This window comes from Pezoporus wallicus, unplaced genomic scaffold (assembly GCF_028554395.1).
Source record: "Pezoporus wallicus isolate ANWC-B61680 ecotype Strahan unplaced genomic scaffold, APGP_CSIRO_Pwel_v1 contig_13381, whole genome shotgun sequence".
NCBI lineage: Eukaryota > Metazoa > Chordata > Aves > Psittaciformes > Psittacidae > Pezoporus > Pezoporus wallicus.
In genome coordinates this window covers 20,746-36,248 of record NW_026637893.1, presented here as the reverse complement: position 1 = coordinate 36,248, position 15,503 = coordinate 20,746, and the positions used below count along the sequence as shown (strand labels likewise).

Here is a 15,503-nt window from a genome sequence, read left to right as displayed (position 1 = left end):
TCTATCCTGCTCCATGCCCCTCTCCATCCGGCTCCATGCCCCGCTCCATCCTGCTCCATGCCCTGCTCTATCCCGCCCCTCGCCCCGCCCCCTCGCCCCGCCCCTCGCCCCGCCCCTCGCCCCGCCCCTCGCCCGCCCCTCGCCCGCCCCTCGCCCCGCCCCTCGCCCCGCCCCTCGCCCCGCCCCTCTCAGTGCCGCAGCCATGGCGGTTCGGCTCCTCTTAGCCCGCGCCCTGCGGCTGTTCCCTCGCTGCCGCCTGCGCTGCGCCCCACGCCCGGACCCGCGCCCCGAGCCCCGCTCCGTTCCGTCCCCATCCCCGTCCCCGTGGCGGCCGTGGCTGTCCTGGCTCCCCGCCGCCCGCCGCCTGCTGCTGCCCGGCCCGGCCCGCGGGCTGGCGGGCGCGGCGCTGCGGGGCCGCGGCGGGGCCTGCCTGGCGCTGGCCATGGCGCTGGGGCTGGTGGAGCCGCGTCTGGAGGAGCAGCGGCGGGCAGAGGCGGCCTGCAGGCACATCCAGGTGCGGGGAGCAGGGGCTGCGCGGCCCGGAGCGGAGCACAGTGGGGGCAGTGGGGGGCAGCGCTGTGGGGAGCCCCATAGACACCCCTCATGGAGGGCAATGGGGGTCAGTGCTGTGGGGAGCCCCACAGACACCCCTCATGGAGGGCAATGGGGGCAGTGCTGTGGGGGGTCCCACAGACACCCCTCATGGAGGGCAATGGGGGCAGTGCTGTGGGGAGCCCCACAGACACCCCTCATGGAGGGCAATGGGGGTCAGTGCTGTGGGGAGCCCCACAGACACCCCTCATGGAGGGCAATGGGGGCAGTGCTGTGGGGAGCCCCACAGACACCCCTCATGGAGGGCAATGGGGGCAGTGCTGTGGGGGGTCCCACAGACACCCCTCATGGAGGGCAGTGGGGGGGCAGCACTGTGGGGAGCCCCACAGACACCCCTCATGGAGGGCAATGGGGGTCAGTGCTGTGGGGGGGTCCCACAGACACCCCTCATGGAGGGCAATGGGGGGCAGTGCTGTGGGGAGCCCCACAGACACCCCTCATGGAGGGCAATGGGGGCAGTGCTGTGGGGAGCCCCACAGACACCCCTCATGGAGGGCAGTGGGGGGCAGCGCTGTGGGGGGTCCCACAGACACCCCTCATGGAGGGCAATGGGGGTCAGTGCTGTGGGGGGTCCCACAGACACCCCTCATGGAGGGCAATGGGGGTCAGTGCTGTGGGGAGCCCCACAGACACCCCTCATGGAGGGCAATGGGGGTCAGTGCTGTGGGGAGCCCCACAGACACCCCTCATGGAGGGCAATGGGGGGGTCAACGCTTTGGGGAGCCCCACAGACGCCCCATAAACCAGGGTACCTGGAAAACCTCCCTGTCAGCAGCACTAAAGGTGGTGCTGGAGGATCCTCACTGTGGGGACCCACTTGCTCCCTGTCCCCCACAAAGGGAGGGAGTCCTGGCCCTGGTGATGGATGTCTCGTGTCCCAGAGGCTGGTGCTGAGCCCTCAGGTTTGTCCCCTCTTCCTGAGGCAGGCGGTGCTGGCAGGGCGCCAGGACGGATGATGCTGATCAGATTTCATGGGTAAAAATAGACCTTTGGTGCTGGGAGCCAGCGCTCACTGCTAGCCAGGGACCAGCACGTTCCTGCTGAGGATCTGCCTCTCCCTCAGGTTTCCCAGGATGCTTTCCCTCCCCTGCCCCTGCTGGGCAGTTACATTTGCTGTCTTCCCCTTCCACTGCCCCTCCTGGGGCACATTCCTCAGCCAGCCACTGCAGGTGACAGCTCTGGCACCACCAGACCTGTAGGGCTGTGACTGCTCTGTGCTCTCCTGTGCTTTGTTCTCTCACATCTTCTTGTGCCCATCCCATCCCTGGCAGTGCTCAAGGCCAGGTTGGACACAGGGGCTTGGAGCAAGCTGCTCTAGTGGAAGGGGTCCCTGCCTGTGGCAGGGGGATGGACCTGGATGAGCTTTGAGGTCCCTTCCAAACCAAACTGTTCCATGATTCCATGATTTAGGCTTGCCTCTACCAAACATATTTATATGCTAGATTAGGAGGTGAATTCTCCTCCCATTCCTCCTTTTCCTGTGCATCCTCAGCACCCTTGGAAAGGTCACCTTTGGTAAAGACTGTTTTAGGGGTTGTTTCAGACAAAAATACATGGTCTGCTCATTATTTTCTCTCTGGTTACAGTGATTTGAACCTCATGATTAGAGCCTGATAATGGCTTTGCAGGTTGGTCCAACCCAACAGGATGCAAGATACTGCTTCACCAGCAGGAGAGTTCCCCTTCCCTAGGGGTTCTTGAATAACCAAGCAGGGTTTTTATCATTTCTTCCTCCCCTCAGACCGTGTTTGTTGGGAAGAACAAGCCACAGAAAGATCCCCTGAGCTGCTTCCGCTGGCAGGGCTTCAAGCTGGAGGAATATCTCATCGGCCAGCCCATCGGGAAGGGCTGCAGCGCCGCTGTGTATGAAGCAGCTATTCCTTTCTCCCGCCGTGGTCAGGGCTGTGTGGAGAGCGGGCGCCTCGCAGGGCATGGCTCAGCTTCACAGGCACCAGAAGAGGAGCCCGTAGTGAAACGCCAACCGAAGGAGGCTTTTCCATTAGCCATCAAAATGATGTGGAACATTTCGGTAAGGAGTCGGTGCCTCGTCTGTCACTGGGGAAGTCTGGAACGTTTAACGCTGAAGTGTTGAAAGTGCTAATTATGTAGTGCACGATGAGCATGTCAAAACAAAGCTGTTGATAAGTGACGCTGGAGAGTCCATTGTGGTGAGCAATCCCAGAGCAGGGTAATTAAGCATTCATCATTCCTCTGGGATCAGCATCGAGAGCTGCTGCTGGTGGAGTTGTTGGTTTATGGAGGTGATGGGTTTGGGAGGAAGCTTTTCCGGAGCTGGCTGTAACGGTAAGGGGTAAGGTTGGGAAAGCCACTGCTGCCACTGCTTCAGGAATCAGTGTCCTTGTCGTTGTCAGGACAGAGAGAGGTTTTTCTTCTGCCAAGTGCAGCTGAGTGAGGCTGTAGTCAGGGCGTGGGGCAGTAACCTGCACGCTGGCTCCCTTGGCCATGAAGTGGGTGCATGAGATCTGTGCTCACGTTTCCCAGCCCGCGTGGGTCTGGTGATCCAGCTCCTCAGTGTGGCTGTTCCCCATTTCACAAGCTCCATGTGGCTTTTCCCATGGGAGAGGTTTCACAGCACTTGATGCGACAATTCTAAGAGAGTCTTCCAAAACACCAATGTTTGCAGTCCCTTGGGCTCCAGAAGTGCCCTGGCATTTAGCTGTGGGCTTTTCAGTCAGGTTTTGAAGCTGAAAGTGAGTGTTAGCATACAGCTAACAGCCAAGGATGCATTCGAAGAGACAGCTGGATTTCTTCACACAAGTAAAGGCTTTGCCACATTCCTTGGTAAATGCTTTAAGCAGTTAGTTGCCTTCCCTGATTTCGAAGTGGGCCAGTCCCTTCAGTCTCATCTAACTGCAGATACAGCACCAGCATCAGGATTGTCTGCTTTCTGTCTCTATTGAGTCTGGGTGGTTTTAGAGCTTAAACCAGTGTGATGTGTAATTGCTGTTGCAGGCTGGTTCCTCAAGCGAAGCCATCCTTGATGCTATGGGCCGAGAGCTTGTTCCAGCCACAGGGGTTGCCTTAGCTGGAGAGTACGGAGCCATCCCTGGCCGCAGGTACAGTGGCTATGGAAAAGGCAGATGGTGACATGCTAGTTCATTTTGCAGCACATCTGTGGTGTTAAGATGGCCACAGGTTTCTAGAATAGCTCCTGAAAGTAGATAAACCCAAAGGGTTATGGTTGGGCTTGATGATCTTAAAGGGCTTTTTCAATCTTGACAGCACCTCAAACATCACTCAGGAATGGGGCTGCCTCGGGGCTTTTCCTCTGGTGTGCCTGTCTCCAGCAGAGTTAGGAAACCACACACAGCAGTTCTGCTGTTCAAATAGTGATTTAGCACAGCCCTCTTTACTCTGAGGAGCAGACTGTGGCACGGTGTGTGGTGTGTGGGGAGTACTTACAGTTAAAGTACGCTGGCTTGGGTGATGTAGTCCAGGAGGGTGTTGGGCAGGTGTGCCAATAACTGGGGACCAACAGGGGACCTGCCAGTGGTCTGATGGGTGACTGGGGCCAGACACTACCGTGCCCTGTGCTTCAGTTTCTCCATATGCAAAGTGCATATTAAGCATCAAACCATTGACTGTATTACTTTAGAAGTGGTTTGCTTGTAAAATGTGTGCTGGGCAGGAAGGCTGAAACTTGTAGCGCAGGGAAGGTGGTGAGGAAGAAGGTGGGAAATGAGTCTGCTCTCTCTTTCACCTGGATGAGAAGCGAGCAGGCAGCATGAAGGTGGGAAACTGCACAGAAGCTTTTAAATGACCCCGAGTTAGCTGTCTGCTTGTTCAAAAATGCATCTTTGTGTTCAGTGAGAAACAATGGAGTCCTCAGTCCAGATTGTCCCATTTACATTTCAAATCCATCTCAGCTGCCAACACGTCAGTGGCACGGCGCTAGCTGAGAACACCACGGAGCAGCCAAAGGGCTGTTTGACATTCAGGGAACAAGAGGGGAGAGGGATCTGTTTTGCAGACACAGATAGGTAATCTGCCTTTCATTGTAGTGGGTGCTTCCTGCCTGTGCCATAGAATAGTCTGAATTGATAATGCCCAATGTAAAGCTGACCTTTATTTGATATCTGCTAAAGTAATTGTGCTGATTTTTCTTCTCTGAAGCTGTTGTTGTAGTTCTTTTTGAAGCAGGAAGCAGCTCTGCCTTTATTAGCAGCATGGAAGGGCTGCTAGGGTTTGAGTAAAATGAAAGGCTGCATGGTAAGTAAGGGTTAGTTTGCAGCACTGGTAAAGCACCACTGTTTCCCATTTGGCCTTTGTATATAGGGAAATCCAGTTATGGCAGAGCCCTACTAACAGCCACCAGTGGTGCTGGGACCTGCCCACTGCTGTGGTGGATCTGCTTTGCATCAGCATGGGAAACCAGTTAGGAAATGGGCCGTGAGGGCAGGGAGGTTCCTGTCCCTGTTGTTTCTGAGTGGTTTCCAGGATGTGAACCTTTGAGTATGTGCTTAATGTGCAGTCCTGTAATCTGCACTGGGCAGCCCTAATGCTCTCTCTAAGAAGGATTTCAGTGCAGAATAAACATGTTTGCACACTACTTTGGAGCTCTTTGATGGGGAGGATGGGACTTGTTAATGAAAAGTAATTGCAGAAACAGCAGAGCTGTGTCTGATAAATCAGAGCTGACTGGGAGACCGATGGTATCTGCACTTGTGCACAGGAAACCCATCCTTGGAAGGAAGAAGTTGCAACCTCATCCCAATATAATCCAGGTGATCCGAGCATTCACCTCCTCTGTCCCTTTGCTGCCTGGAGCCTTTGCAGACTATCCTGATGTTCTTCCATTAAGCCTGAATCCCAGAGGGATCGGTCACAGCCGCACGCTCTTCCTGGTGATGAAGAAGTAGGTACAGAGCAGCTTGTTAATGTGACTCAGGCTTTTTGTGAGACTCTCTGTTCTGCTGCTGCTGCATGGGTCCTTGCAAAAGGTTGCTCTGGGCTGCTGCCAAAAAGCAGAGTGCTCTTGGAAACACCTCCTGTGACCTGTTCCAAGTCCTTGAGATGTGAACTCCTGTTCGACAATGAAAACAAGCTGTTCTTTTTGATAATCACCCCAAATTAAAGTGAGAAATGTGCAGCCTGTCCCCATTTGTCTGCCCTTCTGAGGCTGAATTTCACCCCTGGTCTGAACACACCACTAGAGACAGAGCAGAATCATTGATGAGATTTATGAGTGCTCTGTGGCTTGGCTTTCTCTGTTGGGTTTTGGTTTTGAATAGGTATTGCAGTGGCATGACCTAAAAGCACCTTCTGTTTCCCACTCTTGTTCTGCTGTGTCTGGAGAAGCACTCTGTCCTCTCTGTTCCGTGTTCTTTCTCCCGATGCATTTTGCTCATACAAGCTGCATTATCAATCTGCCTCCTCTTTCATGTGGAAGAGAACACCACTGCATAAAAACCTGCAAGAGTGACCACTGTGTACCCCGAGTCCCTGTTCAAGAGGCTCCTTTTATTCATGGCTGTTGAGCTCGGTGGTGGGTGTTGGTGCAAAACAGAGGGTTTAAGAGCAGCAGGCAGGGGGTTGGAACTGAATGATCTTAAGTTGCTTTCCAACCCTAACTGTTCTATGATTCTGTGACAGGGATGTGGTGTCAGGGTGATGCTGGGAGGTGGGAAGGCATTGTGGAGGTCAGCAGGAATTTGGCCCATATAAGTGCTGTATTCCCAGCCAGTCAGCACTCAAGACTACAAGCTGTAAGCTTCCAGGATGCTAATTCCAAGCTTTTCCTTGTTCTCACTAGTTATCCCTGCACTCTGCGCCAGTATCTGGAGGAGAACAGCCCAGATGTTTGTCTCTCCACGATGATGATTTTACAGCTCTTGGAAGGTGTGGACCATCTTGTTCGCCATGGAATAGCACACAGAGACCTGAAGTCTGACAACATCCTGGTTGAATTTGATTCTGGTATGTAGTCAAATGCCAGCGAAGTCAGGCACAGAACTGCTGTATTTGTGAAGGTGTTCAGGGACGTTCTACCCAGGTTTGGGGGAAGAACAAGCATCAAACCCTTTGAAGAGTCTCAGGTTTGGTTTTTAGCTTACTGCTTGCTGTCACTGCAGCACTGGGGACCTCGTTGATAGATGACTGTCTGTGCCTCAGGTTTTGGATCATTAAAACAGGCTTGAAAGGAACGTTGTGCTATAATCAGGTGGAGAGATGCAGCATATTGCTGAGGTGATCCACTTCACAACACAGTGAACCAGCAGATGGGTGTAGAGTAACAGTGCATTTGTGATGCTGAAGATGCCTTTGCTCAGGCTCTTGACTCTCGCTAGCTGAATCACACAGGGCAAAGCTTAAAATCTCACCTCATGGTGACGTTATGGGATGGTGGGACATGGGATGGAAGGGAAAGGGACCAGCAGTGTCAAAGTCAAAAGCAGCTGGAGAGGGACTTTTCATCAGGGACCGTAGTGATAGAACAAGGGGTGATGGGTTCAAACTGACAGAGGGGAGGTTCAGGCTGGAGATATGGCACAAATTCTTCCCTGTGAGGGTGCTGAGGCGCTGGCACAGGGTGCCCAGAGAAGCTGTGGCTGCCCCATCCCTGGCAGTGTTCAAGGCCAGGTTGGACACAGGGGTTGGAGCAAGCTGCTCTTTTAAAGGTGTCCCTGCCTGTGGCAGGTACCACCATGTCCTCCCAAAACAGATGCTGACTCTGCTCCCCTGTGTCATTTGCAGCTGGCTGCCCCTGGCTGGTGATCACAGACTTTGGTTGCTGTTTGGCAGATGAAAACATCGGCTTGAGACTGCCTTTCACCAGCTCTTACGTGGATCGGGGCGGCAACGGCTGTCTTATGGCACCCGAGGTACATCCCCCTTGGAGCAGTGGTTTGTGTTGTTGCTTGTCCTGCTGTCAGGATGGAAAGCTCCAGCCTGTGGTGCAGGCTGTGACTGGAACTTGAAAAAGGGTGGGATTAAGTCTAAAAGGGCAGAGGGGACGCATGCACATTGCTTTGCTGGGGTTTGTCCCTGAGCCTTCCCCTGTGTGTGCACACCAATGCTCTCTGGTGTGTTCCCATGATACCTCCTGAAAGCCTCTCCTGTCAGATCGATTTTCTGCCTGTTCCTCCTTATTGACATAACTTGGTCATGCAAGGATAACCTCATGCTGGTTACTGCATAGCTAATGTCACCCACGGCGAGCAGCATCCCCTTGGGCAGCGTAGGAGGTCTGTGTCTTGAGTTATGCTTGCTAAACTTCTCTGCATTAAGGAAGGAGGTCCTCTTCAGACCCGTGCTGAGCAGTTGTGGATCTGACACCTTGAACTCTAAGGTGTGAAACGTAACCACTGTTAGAAGCAGAATTGACCTGTCCCACAGAAAGTTTGCTTTTTGCTCAGGGCCTTTCCTGTGTAGCTGCTGAAGAAGTTTATGCAGATAAACTCCTTGTGTTGCAGCAGTAGTTTTTGGGTGAAGTTCAGGTGGTTGTGAACTTATTTATTGTTGTCTTTGTTCTCTGATAGTGACCCTAAGAAAAGCTAAGACACCCTTAACTGTCTGCTTAACCTGCTCTTGCTTAGGTGCTGGTGCAGTTCATCTGCCTGTCGCCTGCCTGTCTGAAATCCCAGGGTGAAACAGCCCTTGGGAATGCTGGTCAGGAGCGATGACTGAAGCCTTGGTGCAGTGGCCAGATTCCTCCCAGTGTCCCCGTAGTCTGAGCAATGCCAAAGGCTGTGGGCATGCCTAAAGGAATATTTAGACCAGAGATTTAGATGAAAACAGCTTTGGGTTCAGTCTCTCTCGGTTTGTTACAGTGGGAATGCTGAGTGAAGCCTTGGAAATCAGTGTTAGCACAGAGCCCACACTAGAGCTGTTTGTCTGAACTCCCCCATCTCTGTGGCAGGTGATCACAGCCTCGCCTGGTCCAGGCACAGTGATCAACTACAGCAAATCTGATGCTTGGGCTGTTGGAGCCATCGCCTATGAAATCCTTGGCCTGGCCAATCCTTTCTATGGCCACGGGGCCTCGGCTCTGGAAAGTAGGAGCTACCATGAAGATCAGCTGCCCAGCCTGCCTGACCATGTGCCCCTCGAGGTGAAGCAAGTGATAAAGATGCTGCTTCGGAGGGATCCCAACAAGGTAAGAAGATGTCTTGAAGACCTCTGTCATCTGACTGTAGATTACTTCACCATGGAGGGCTACAGATTCAGGGGGCTGTAATCCAGATGTCACTGCAGTCTGGGTAACAAGAAAGACAAGCAAAAAGTCTTTGCTGCTGTGCCACTGCACATCAAAGATGTCCCTGAGTAGGTTCAGTGACAGGCCAAGGGGAATGGCTTTAACCTGCCAGAGGGGAGACTGAGATGAGCTCTTAGGCAGAAGCTCTTCCCTGTGAGGGTGCTGAGGCGCTGGCACAGGGTGCCCAGAGAAGCTGTGGCTGCCCCATCCCTGGCAGTGTTCAAGGCCAGGTTGGACACAGGGGCTTGGAGCAAGCTGCTCTAGTGGAAGGGGTCCCTGTCTGTGGCAGGGGTTGGAGCTGGAGGAGCTTTAAGGTCCCTTCCAACCCAAACCAGGCTGTGATTCCAGTGGATTTTTGTGTTAGGGAACTGGTGGGGTCCGTGCAGCTGCCCAATAGACACAAGGAGCTTTTCAATTCATAGGACTGATGCCTTAGAGGAGGCCTGGGGCTCTTTGGGCAGCGTGGGTGTTACATGGGAGCGCAGCAGGAGCAGCTCATCCTCCCTCTCCCTCCTTTTGCAGAGACTCTCTGCCAGGGTTGCTGCCAACGTGCTTCACTTGAGCCTCTGGGGTGAAAGCATCCTGGCCACGCAGGCCCTGAAACCCGACCAGATGGTCACTTGGCTCCTGTGCCAGTCTGCAGCCACCCTGCTCACGGAGGGGCTGGTGGGTAAAAGCCTGGTGGAAACCAAGATGAAGATGTGCTTTCTGGCAAACCTCGAGTATGAAGAGCTCTGGGCAGCTGCATTCCTGCTGCTGGCCTGGAGGAGCCGCTCTGAGTGCAGCACAAGGCCGTGATAAATGGTTCTGTTTGGGCACATGGGAGTCTGTCTTTTCTGCCTGCCTGGAATCCTGCAGCACTCTAGGGAACAAACCTGCAGGCCCGTGTGTAAGACGTTGAGTTTCTCTCCAGCATTAGCACACACTGCTTTTCTGTCCTGCTAGAGGAAATGCCTTTGCTTCATTACTGTCTTGGTGTGAGGCTGTGCAGACCTTGCAGGTGTCCTGAGGTTCGTGGTTGGGGTTGATCACATTTGGGGATTCTGAGTTGACTTCCAAGTTGTGTGTTGAATGAAGAAGAGGGTGTGTGGGGAGGAGGCACTGTCTAACTGCTCTTTCCACTGAAGCATCAGAGAGACAATACCTGGAGAAAGCCAAGCCGGCAAAGGGATGTGTGAACTCTGTCCTTAGGGCAAAGGGATGTGTGAACTCTGTCCTTAGGGAATCCAGTGGTGCCCTGAGGGTGCTGTTCCTCTGCAGCCACAGATGGCTCTTGCTGTGGAGTGCCAGCCAAAGCCTCCTAGTGAGGTGCTGTCTGGTAACAAGTGTCAGGAATGCTCACTGCAGACAAGAGCACACCATGAAACCCCCCAGGAGTTGTATGTGTAGCACATTGAGCTCAAACCCCACTGAGGTTTGTGTCTTGACTGGTGTAGCCGAGTCAGGCTGTCAAGGTAGGGATAACGCTGCATTAAAATGGGGCTGAGCAGTGGTGCCTGCGTAAAGAACCACAGCGTAACGCTCTTCTGTTTTACTGACCTGGTTTTCAGTGATGTGATACCCTTTGGTTGGGGAGGACACATCAAGGTTTGAACAACAACAGTCACGTTTATGAAGCCATCGTTCTTTTTCATGTCTAGAATGGTGTTCAGAGGAACATGGGCAGGAAGTTATTGCTGCACAATAAACTGGTTTATGCTCCTCTGCTGCATGGAGTCTCTCAGTGTCTGGTGGGTCTGGGCTTTAGGCTGCGGATGCATGGGGACAGCGTAGCCGTGGTTTGGTCCTGCCTTTAAAGGTCATCCAGCTCTTTGTGGTGCTGTCTGTGGAACATGTTCTTTTATCCCCCAAGTGGAGCTTCCTGGAAAGGAATGGACTTTGCCTCCTGAATGTGCCCATCTCTCCAGTTCCCAGGTCAATGACATCGTGTGTCAGTGACCTATAGCCCTCATCATCCTGCCGTAATAAACGTGCCATCAGCGTCTCACATGCTGAACCAGTGCCTCGTTCAGCAGCCCCTGAGCAGGGAGCAGCCCTGTTCATGGAGCCTGGGATGGAGGCTCAGCAAAGAGCCTGGGAAATCAGGGAAAATGAGCTCTTGGGGGAAAAGCTTGTGGAAGAGGAAGGTGTTGGTACGGACCTGACCCGTGTCTCACTGCAGGGCCTGGTCCTGAGCACTCACTGGAGCTCTTTGGTGGGTGAACGCTGGTGCTTTCCTGGTAGCTCCCTGCTCCCACCTTCTTGCTGTTCTGTGATGCGAGAGGGGGCTGGATCAGCAGGACACAGCTCTGATGTGCCCCGCAGCACAGGGTGTTGACAACACACACATTCCGTATCCAAACCCGCTGCGTGGAGCAGGCTTTCTGCTGGGAGCATCGCCCTCTCCTTGCCCTTTCTCTCACTGCTCCAATCACTACACGAGCAAGGAGCAGAATGAGGAGCCAGAGCTGCCTGGTTTCAAGCACGTCAGGATCAGGCGAAGCGGGGTTTGATCTGTGCTGGGTAACTCCAGACCCTGGAACTCACCTCATGGCCTCTCTGTCCCCAAACCGCCCCCAGTCCGTGCCCTTTGGTCGCTGGGGAGCAGCGGGAGGCACAGGGGCGGTGTCTGGAGCTGTGCGCGCTGGTGCAGCCCGGGCTCCGCGCTGCTCCCTGCTCTGCTCCATGTGGGGCAGGATGAGGCTCCTGCTGCGGGCAGCGGGGCTCTGCGCTCCCAAGCTGCCTCTGACCGCTGCGGCGGCCTCCTCCGGCTCCTCTCCCGCTGTGCCCATGGGGCTGCCCCGGCCCCCGGCCCGCTGGGGCTCGGGCTCGGGCTCGGGCTTCCATGTGCCCCCCAGCGCTGAGGCCGTGGCGCGGCCCGTGGGGATCTGCTCCATGATGAAACTGCCCGTGCACGTCCAACCGCCCCGGAGCCAGGTGAGGGCCAGCGGCGGGGATGGGGACCCGGTGAGCGCCGTTCCCGGCTTCGGGAATTGTGCCCGGCAGCGCTTCCCGCCTGTGGCACGTCCCCGGGTTCGGCCCGAGGCAGATCCGGGCCGAGTCCTCGCTGCTGCGGAGGTTCAACGGCAGCACCGGGGCTGCCCCGTTCGATTCCCTGCGCGTGGCTGACATCGGGGACGTGAACGTGAACCCCTGCAGCCTGCCCCAGAGCTGCCGCCTCATCCGCGCCGCCTTCCAGGACATCCTGGGCTCCGGCTGCGTGCCCCTCGCCCTGGGTAAGGACCCGCGGCCCCCTCATGTCCCTGCTCACTCCGGCTCCCTCCCCTCACTCAGCGTGAGCAGGGCAGGAGCCGAGTGATGGATGTGCCCCGCGCTGCTGAGCTGGGGGGAATTCCATAGAATCCCAGCCTGGTTCTGTTGGAAGGGACCCAAAATCTCATCCAGCTCCACCCCCTGCCACGGGCTGGGACCCCTTCCACTAGAGCAGCTTGCTCCAAGCCCCTGTGTCCAACCTGGCCTTGAACACTGCCAGGGATGGGGCAGCCACAGCTTCTCTGGGCACCCTGTGCCAGCGCCTCAGCACCCTCACAGGAAGAGCTTCTGCCTTATCTCCAACCTGAACTTCCCCTGTTTCCATTTGAACCCATCACCCCTTGTCCTATCCCTCCAGTCCCTGATGAAGAGTCCCTCTCCAGCATCCTTGCAGCCCCCTTCAGACACTGGAAGCTGCTTCTCTTCTCCAGGCTGGTCTCTGCCAAAGTACTGCCATCAGTGATGCCTCTTGTGTGAAACCCGAGGCTGGCTCGGCCAAGAGCCTGTTTCAGTGCTCCCCCGCAAGCACAGCCCAAAGCTCAGCTCTAAACACAATCAGCAATGGGCTTTTTGTTGAGGAGGACCCATGAGCTGTTTGTGGCCCTCTGGAAAGCCTCGAGCTTGAGTGAGTGCCCAGCATCGTCATGCTCTGCACAGGGCATGAACTGGGCTAGTGTTCAAGTTCCTGCCTGTCACAGCTTGGCATCGCTGGATGAAGTGAATATGGGCAGTGATGAGGGACAAACCATCAGTGATGGTGTCCTCAGAGGCCAATCAAACACCAGCTTATGAGCTGCCCTGCTGGCACTCCTGCATCTCTGCTCCTCCCAAGGAGGGAAGAGGAGGGAGGAAGCAGCCTGTACCTGGGAGCCATATTTTCCTTTGGGAGTTAAGCTCTGGGGTATATAAACCAGTGCAGGATAAAAGCAAGGAGGGAAAAACATCACCTAGGTGATGTGAGTACTGAGCACCTCCTGCAGTGTTACACGCTCTTCCCTTGTCCTGTTGCAGGTGGGGATCACACCATAACATACCCCATCCTGCAGGCCGTGGCAGAAAGGTATGTTTCTGATCTGGAGATGTAGGATAAGGATCTGGGAAGGAGCTTTGGGAAGGTTCCTGCTTTGCTGTGATGGGGAATAACGTGGCCGCCCTGTCTCAACCCGGCACGGCCCTGTGGGGCTGGTGCACGTGGATGCTCACACCGACACCGTGGACAAAGCCTTGGGGGAGAAGATCTACCACGGGACCCCGTTCCGGCGCTGCGCGGATGAAGGGCTGTTGGACTGCGGGCGCGTGGTCCAGATCGGCATCCGGGGCTCCTCCTATGATGCCGATCCTTACAAGTACTGCCGGGACCAGGTAAGCTCAGGGAAGAGCTTCTTCCTTTCCCCAGTGTCGGTATTCCCGTGTCAGTAACACTCCCTTGGCTTCAGCAGGAAGAGAAATGTCTTTTCTGTGCCTTGGGATGAGCACTCCCAGTGCCTTGAGCCATCAGCGGAGCAGGGAATGAGGGGTTCCCACTGGGGCAGGGGATGCTCCGCTCTGCCTGTGTGTTCCTGTGCAGGGGTTCAGGGTGGTCCTGGCTGAGGAGTGCTGGCTGAAGTCCCTGGTGCCGCTCATGGCGGAGGTGCGGCAGCAGATGCGGGACCGGCCGGTGTACATCAGCTTCGACATCAATGGGCTGGACCCTGCGTACGCACCGGGCACCGGGACACCGGAGGTGGCCGGGCTCATGCCGGCGCAGGTGAGGGGGAGGCAGTGTCTTTTCCCAGGGATGAGGATGGTTTTGCTCCCCTTACAGGAAGCTGTGCTGCAAGGGAAGCATTAAGGGAGAGCAGGGAGCATTTCTTAGCAGGGATGAGGAAAGGAAATGCTGAACGGGGGTTTGGAACAGGGAACACTGAAACTTGAATGGAAAGTTCAGCTTAGATGTAAGGAAGAACCTTACATCTACACCTCACATGGCGAGGTGCTGGCACAGGGTGCCCAGAGAAGCTGTGGCTGCCCCATCCCTGGCAGTGTTCAAGGCCAGGTTGGACACAGAGGCTTGGAGCAAGCTGCTCTAGTGGAAGGGGTCCCTGTCTGTGGCAGGGGTTGGAGCTGGAGGAGCTTTAAGCTCCTTTCCAACACAAACCAGGCTGGGGTTCTATGAACTGATGCAGTTTGACCTCTACATTTTGGGTTTCCCCCTGCATGTGGGAAAAGCAGAGCTCTGACCATTCCACTGCCTCTGATGTGTTTCTTGATCCCAAACGTGTTTTCTTTCCTAGGCTTTGGAGATCATTCGTGGCTGCAAAGGCCTGAACATAGTGGGATGTGACCTTGTCGAGGTTGCACCCATGTACGACGTCTCTGGTGAGTCTAAAGACAGTGGAGAGTGAGAAGCGTGCTTGGCAAAGGCACTGACCACCTTGGTTTGGGGTTTTTCCCCTATTCTTGCCTGTTTCAGGTAACACAGCCCTGCTGGGGGCAAACCTGCTCTTTGAGATGCTCTGCGTTCTCCCTGGGGTGAAGACGATGTGAGGGCAGCCCCTGCCTGCCCCAGGGGCAGGGTTTGCTCAGCTGAGGCTTTGTGATTGCAGCCAAGCTTTGCAGTAAGGAATAAACAGCATTTACTACTAGAAAAGGGAAATCTGAACCCGAGAAGGGGGCAGATGGGATTGAACAGTTTAAGTGGTGTCCGGAGCTTTTGTTTGCCTGGGAAAGGGAAAGCCTCTGCTTTCACAGCTGGAATTACTCAGCTGGCTCACGGGGCTCCTGACATGAACATCACTGGTGAAAGGTTCCTCCCACTAAGATGCAGCAGTGGGAGGATGAATGTAAAGGGAGGGCACAAGGGCAGCTTTGGGCTCATTCTGGGGACAGGGGAATCTCTGACTGCATTTACTGCTGGGAATAACCAGGAACCACCCACACCAGGGGAGGTTAAACTGCTCCTGGGATCTGTTTGTCCATGGAAACACAAGAGCCACCTCATCACACATTAAAATAGTTTATTTTGGTTGTGAATCTGTCATCGTCTTAAACCGCAACGGCGCCGGTGCCTGGTCACAGATACAAAAACCAACCAAAACCCCCCAAAAACACAAAATAAAAAAAGACAAGTTTGCCAAATAAGTTAATTCCCACCTTCCCCCCTCCCCAGTATCAAAAGTGCAAAATATATGTACCTGGGTTCAGTCCTACTTCTCAGGCTGCCTTCAGCGAACCAGGCTGGGGGTGCAGGGCAGAGGGGAGGCAGAGCTGCTGCCCTGCACGCTGGGTACAGGAGGAGCTGTGTGACAGCCTCGGAGCCCTGTGCAGTGTGTGACTGCCCAGGGCTCACTCTGACAGTGCTCTAGGACTGAATTCCTCACTCTTTGGGTTACAAACCACCACCAAGTGCTTCCCATGGGCGATGTGTTACGATACACGTGGACAG

The 15,503-nt window shown here is 55.1% G+C and overlaps 3 protein-coding genes across 3 annotated transcripts in view; all 3 read left to right on the top strand.

Moving 5' to 3' along the window:
• CASP9 (caspase 9) overlaps positions 1-15,503 on the top strand; it is a 47,240-nt gene that overhangs the window by 12,726 nt on the left and 19,011 nt on the right. The window lies entirely within an intron of this gene.
• On the top strand, positions 200-9,647 carry PINK1 (PTEN induced kinase 1). Its single transcript, XM_057408086.1, has 8 exons — positions 200-514; positions 2,354-2,641; positions 3,586-3,689; positions 5,306-5,488; positions 6,386-6,549; positions 7,327-7,454; positions 8,492-8,728; positions 9,350-9,647. The coding sequence occupies exons 1-8, from the start codon at positions 203-205 to the stop codon at positions 9,623-9,625; spliced, it is 1,692 nt and encodes a 563-aa protein (XP_057264069.1). The 5' UTR covers positions 200-202; the 3' UTR covers positions 9,626-9,647.
• Positions 11,504-14,791, top strand: AGMAT (agmatinase). Its single transcript, XM_057408107.1, is given in 7 exon segments — positions 11,504-11,721; positions 11,753-12,042; positions 13,091-13,137; positions 13,244-13,441; positions 13,647-13,826; positions 14,353-14,437; positions 14,532-14,791. Coding segments are annotated over 7 exon segments (1,092 nt in total). The 3' UTR covers positions 14,606-14,791.

Bases quoted from the DNA above. Each gene is read 5' to 3' on its own strand.
- PINK1 (XM_057408086.1), top strand. From the start codon at position 203: ATGGCGGTTCGGCTCCTCTTAGCCCGCGCCCTGCGGCTGTTCCCTCGC. The intron at 3,690-5,305 runs GTACAGTGGCTA...ACTTGTGCACAG, and splicing joins GGAGCCATCCCTGGCCGCAG to GAAACCCATCCTTGGAAGGA. The intron at 8,729-9,349 runs GTAAGAAGATGT...CTCCTTTTGCAG, and splicing joins TTCGGAGGGATCCCAACAAG to AGACTCTCTGCCAGGGTTGC.